This window comes from Mustelus asterias, chromosome 2 (assembly GCF_964213995.1).
Source record: "Mustelus asterias chromosome 2, sMusAst1.hap1.1, whole genome shotgun sequence".
NCBI lineage: Eukaryota > Metazoa > Chordata > Chondrichthyes > Carcharhiniformes > Triakidae > Mustelus > Mustelus asterias.
In genome coordinates, this window is record NC_135802.1 from 154,662,709 (window position 1) to 154,668,708 (window position 6,000).

A 6,000-nucleotide genomic window follows, 5' to 3' on the forward strand; every position below is an offset into this window, starting at 1 on the left:
GTCCCATGGGTGTATGGGTATGTTGGCACATGCCTACGCTTCATGTGGGAATCTAGCTTATGCGTTGAGATGGAGGGAGAGAGAGGGGTGCAAAAGTCACAGTTCAGCCTCACCCTGTGCCCACACACCTGTGTTTCCCAATAAGGGGTTAGTAGAAAATGATTAGCAGAGGCAACTTTGGGTGATTTTGCTCTTCTCAAACTCAGGGTTGCTGGGAAAGTGTAGCTACCCAATTACTATTCCAGCAAAGATAACGGGGCTCAGTAGAGGCTCGGGATCAAACCAGGGAGTTTTTGATCTTTAAAGCTTGGTGTTGTATCTTAAAATCCACTCACTCGCTGAATCATCACAACAGCTCAAAAAGGTGATTGAGAGATTCAGGCACTGAAGATTTATAAAGCACCTGAATCACAATGGCTCACTGAAATGCTGAAGAGATATTGTGAGGGGCAGCATGGTGGAAAGCACTGCTGCCTGCCTCACGGTGCCAGGGACCAGGGTTCGATTCCCAGCTTGGATCACTGTCTGTGTGGAGTTTGCACGTTCTCCCCATGTCTGCGTGGGTTTCCTCCGGGTGCTCCGGTTTCCTCTCAGTCCAAAGATGTGTGGGTTAGGTGGACTGGCCATGCTAAATTGCCCCTAAATAATGCCAGGGAGACTAGCTAGTGTAAATGAATGGGGTAATGGGGATAGGGCCTGGATGGGATTGTGGTCGGTGCAGACTCAATGGGCCGAATGGCCTCCTTCTGCACTGTAGGTTTCTATGCTTCTATAATATACTCCAAGTGCTATTACATATAAAATTGTAAACTCATTCTTTTAGAACACATTTTAGTACAATTTCATCAGAAATGTCTGGTAGCTCTTGATAACTTCCTGCGGGAGGGGAATTAATAAACCTACCGGTAAAATCACACTCTGTACACTTAAAAGCATTCTCATAATGGCAGGCAGAATGTAAATCTCTCACATTCTCAGAGGAATAGAAAGATGGGCACTTTGAACAGTAAAAGAGGCCTGGCTTTTGTTGGTGGGTGACTTCATGCAGTTTCCAAGCATTCTGCCTTGAGAAAACTTTCTTGCAGAATGAGCATCTGTAGGTCGACTTTTTGGCATTGTGACTCTTGAGGTGCTGTTCCATCAGGTTCCACTCGGTCATGCAGGAGCCACAGTACATGCATTTAAAACCCGTATCCCTATCGTGACAGTTCAAATGAAGGTTATAAACGTCTTTTGACCTCAAGTCCAGTTTGCACATCTTACAATTATAACGTTTATTTTTCAAGCCGGATTGAGGTTTTTCAACATTTTTGGAACGTTTGTTTTCACCCCTCTTTTTCTTACTGAGCTGCCTTTGCTTCTTAAGAATTACACAATCATCACCATCCTCCAGGTTCACTGTGTGAGTTTTATTATTATTGGATATCCGACAGAGGCCAAGTGACATAAGGTGCTCTGACTGAGCTTCCTCATCATCTTCAGGCACAGCTGTCCCAACTGGGGATGGCTGTGGCCCTGATGCCACAGAATGGGGTCCATCTAATTGAAAAGGTGTAGTTTCCACTTCAAACAGTGTGCTGACCTCGCACGCATCAGCAGCATGAAGATTATCATTGTGCTCTCCGAGTCCCATTTCACAGGACATTGGGCTTATGTTGTGAAGCATCCTGTACATAGGGAGAAGAAACGACATCCTCTCTAAGTTGTCCACAATAATGTCCTCAGCCACCTTACTTTCCGTGTCCATATCTGCATCAGTGCTGTACGAGGAATCGTGCTTCTTAGAAAGTTGACCATTGGCCTTGGGTTTATGAAGGTCTTCAATGTGAGAGTTCATTTTAGTCTTCAGGCTGCAGGTGAATGCACAGATTTTACATCTGTAAACTTCAACCAGGAATATCTCCACAAAGTTTTTAAAATGGTGCTCAACGTCCTCCATGTTGCTTACACATAAACTCGATGTGGTCGTCTCTTCTGACAGATGTAAAGTCACTGGTGGAATGTTCTGGAATACAAATTTAGCTTCATTCATCTTCTTTAAAATAATCATATCTGCAAATACAGATCACAGATTGAAATGGCAAATGGTAAAATTCATTACATTAACTACTGGTCTATTTTCACTGCTGGATAAATCCTTTTTCAAAGTTTAAAATGTGGCATATTGCAGATTGTAGCCCTTAGCATACACTTCATGAAGAAAAATGTAACCTTCTGTGGAATATCTCATGATACTAAAGGTCATGAAACAACTAACTTTGTGTTTTTAGAATGTAAGGTGTTCTTAGATGTGGCAGTAGCAAAATTGAGGTCATTAAATATATGAAAACATAGAAATAAGGGGTTAAATTTGCATGTCAATAAGTTTAGTAAAAATGCTGGCATGATTACAGGGTGAGAGTTCCCATTGTTATTCACATGGACTTTATCCCTACAATTAAATGGGCACAATTTCCACCTTCATCCTGCACTCACTAGTTATACACTTTCTTGGATGAGGAAGCTTTCTGGATTACTAAAAGCAGGTTACACAGTTGCTGCTGTGTATGTAGTTCGCTCATCGTCATAAGGACAAGTATCCTTTCTAATTCTGATCTAAAACCATGCAAATAGCGACCATGACAGAGTCCCCCTTCTGTGCTAATAATACAACCTGGGACCCAATACTTTCAGAGTCTGTACTCTCCCAAATACTGCTAGACCTTTTCTACCACATGAAATCCCCACCAAATAAGATTCACAGTTCAATTTATAACTTCACCACACATCCCTTCCATTTTGCCTGCAGCCAAGCACAAAGAATAGTCACTATTTATAATTTAACTATAAACTGTTCCAGGGAACATTACAGAACTGGGGAAAAAAACAGCTTTAAGAGTTCAAATAGAAACAATATACTTCAGCCATCTCAAGTCAAGTATTCTGCCTTTTCTCTTAAAATCCTAACTCCACTCCCGGATGTAGCAGATCAGGTGAACTGTGGACAGGGAGAAGAGAATTCCACTGCACTATGATTGTTTTCTGAACAACCGCTCCATGGCCTTTACTGAAAAACTGACAAGTTTCAAACACAAGCACTTTGCAGAATGGTTAAGCTGACAGTCATGATGTAGAGATGCCGGCGTTGGACTGGGGTGAACACAGTAAGAAGTCTCACAACACCAGGTTAAAGTCCAACAGGTTTATTTGGTAGCAAATACCATAAGCTTTCGGAGCGCTGCTCCTTCGTCAGATGGAGTGGAAATGCAGCGCTCCGAAAGCTTAGGTATTTGCTACCAAATAAACCTGTTGGACTTTAACCTGGTGTTGTGAGACTTCTTACTAAGCTGACAGTCACAGGCGCTAACTGTGGACCCTCAGCAGTTTCTGGGAGTAAAACACCAGGAAAACTATCAGTAACCATGACAACCCTCACATACTGTGGACCCAGGGGATGGTTAAAGTGGCAAAATCACGAGACAGCGATTTAAATTCTTATTGATAAACCTGTGAACAAATCGAAAGGGTTACAGACCTCGGCTAGGGGGGAGATTTTTCTGAAATCAATCCTCACAAAAGGGGAACTTCCCAGCTTGGCTCTTGCTGCGCCTGGACTATCATCAGGCCAAATACCAGCGACATCTCCTGCTCGCTTCCGGGACAGGAAGCTGGGAGCGACCCGGCCCGGCGCGTGCGCACTGAGGCGGGCCCGGCCCGGCGCGTGCGCACTGAGGCGGGCCCGGCCCGGCGCGTGCGCACTGAGAGAAGGGCCCTTGTAGTCCTTGTGACGTCAGCAGACCCAAGGCAGGGAACTACAATTCCCAGAATGCAATGGGAGGGGGCAGTGACGTTAAGTGCCTGCCACCCTCTCCCACACACAGCTATTGCAGCACTTGTCTTCAGCAAAAAAAAACTGGTTTATAACATTTTATCACACTCCTGCGGCTGTTTCTTTTAAAATTAGTTATAAACAAGAGGTTCTGAAATATAAATCCAAGACTTTCTTTCTTTACCTGGACAGAGCATCCTTTAGATTATTATTATAATTATTATTATTATAATTATACTTCAGTGTTCACCAAGGAGAGGGACCATGTTTTTGAGGATGAGAGTGTGATACAGGCTGATAGGCTGGAGGAGGTAGATGTTCTGAGGGAAGATGTATTAACGATTTTGAAAAACCTGAGGGTCGATATGTCCCCTGGGCCAGATGGGATATATCCTAGGATTCTTTGGGAGGCAAGGGATGAGATTGCAGAGCCTTTGACTTTGATCTTTGGGTCCTCACTGTCCACGGGGATAGTGTGGAGATGCCGGCATTGGACTGGGGTGAACACAGTAAGAAGTCTCACAACACCAGGTTAAAGTCCAACAGGTTTATTTGGTAGCAAATACCATAAGCTTTCGGAGCGCTGCTCCTTCGTCAGATGGAGTGGAAATGTGCACATTTCCACTCCATCTGACGAAGGAGCAGCGCTCCGAAAGCTTATGGTATTTGTAACCAAATAAACCTGTTGGACTTTAACCTGGTGTTGTGAGACTTCTCACGGGGATAGTGCCAGAGGACTGGAGAGTGGCGAATGTTGTTCCTCTGTTCAAGAAAAGAAATAGGAATGACCCTGATAATTATAGGCCGGTTAATCTTACTTCAGTGGTCAGTAAGTTAATGGAAAAGGTCCTGAGGGATAGGATTTATGACCATTTAGATAGATGCAGCTTAATCCGGGATAGTCAACACGGATTCGTGAAGGGTAAGTCTTGCCTCACAAATTTGATTGAATTCTTTGAGGAGGTAACTAAGTGTGTTGATGAAGGTAGAGCAGTTGATGTCATATACATGGATTTTAGTAAGGTGTTTGATAAGGTCCCCCATGGTAGGCTCATGAAGAAAGTAAGGAGGTGTGGGATAGAGGGAAAGTTGGCCAATTGGATAAGTAACTGGCTATCTCATAGAAGACAGAGGGTGGTGGTGGATGGAAAATTTTCAGACTGGAGACCAGTTACCAGCGGTGTACCACAGGGATCAGTGCTGGGTCCTCTACTATTTGTGATTTTTATCAATGACTTGGAGGAGGGGGCTGAAGGGTGGATCAGTAAATTTGCTGATGACACCAAGATTGGTGGAGTAGTGGATGAGGTGGAGGGCTGTTGTAGGCTGCAAAGAGACATAGATAGGATGTAAAGCTGGGCCGAAGAATGGCAGATGGAGTTTAACCCTGATATGTGCGAAGTGATTCATTTTGGTAGGACACATTTGAATGCGGATTACAGGGTCAACGGTAGGGTCCTGAGGAATGTGGAGGAACAGAGAGATCTTGGGGTTCATATCCACAGATCTCTGAAGGTTGCCACTCAAGTGGATAGAGCTGTGAAGAAGGCCTATAGTGTGTTAGCGTTTATTAACAGGGGGTTTGAGTTTAAGAGCCGTGGGGTTATGCTGCAACTGTACAGGACCTTGGTGAGACCACATTTGGAATATTGTGTGCAGTTCTAGTCACCTCACTATAAGAAAGATGTGGAAGCATTGGAGAGAGTGCAAAGGAGATTTACCAGGATGCTGCCTGGTTTGGAGGGTAGGTCTTATGAGGAAAGGTTGAGGGAGCTGGGGCTTTTCTCTTTAGAGCGGAGGAGGATGAGTGGCGACTTAATAGAGGTTTATAAGATGATGAGGGGGATAGATAGAGTGGACGTTCAGAGACTATTTCCTCGGGTGGATGTAGCTGTTACTAGGGGGCACAACTATAAGGTTCATGGTGGGAGATATAGGAGGGATGTCCGAGGTAGGTTCTTTACTCAGAGAGCGGTTGGGGTGTGGAATGGACTGCCTGCTGTGATAGTGGAGTCGGATACTTTAGGAACTTTCAAGCGGCTATTGGATAGGTACATGGAGCACACCAGAATGATAGAGAGTGGGATAGCTTGATCTTTGTTTTGGACAAAGCTCGGCACAACATCAAGGGCTGAAGGGCCTGTACTGTGCTGTACTAAAAAAAAACCCATTACATCTTGACCTCCCTTCAG

At 44.4% G+C, this 6,000-nt stretch overlaps 1 protein-coding gene across 1 annotated transcript in view; it reads right to left on the minus strand.

The window, feature by feature from the left end:
• The window catches only part of LOC144479981 (uncharacterized), a 38,438-nt gene extending 34,800 nt beyond the window's left edge, over positions 1 to 3,638 (minus strand). The window contains exons 1-2 of the mRNA XM_078199127.1: positions 3,515 to 3,638; positions 904 to 2,052 (exon numbers count right to left, since the gene is read on the minus strand). Of these exons, the coding sequence (XP_078055253.1) occupies positions 904 to 2,050 (1,147 nt within the window). The 5' untranslated portion in view covers positions 2,051 to 2,052; positions 3,515 to 3,638. The remainder of the gene's footprint in view (positions 1 to 903; positions 2,053 to 3,514) is intronic.
• Between the last annotated feature and the right edge of the window lie 2,362 nt (positions 3,639 to 6,000).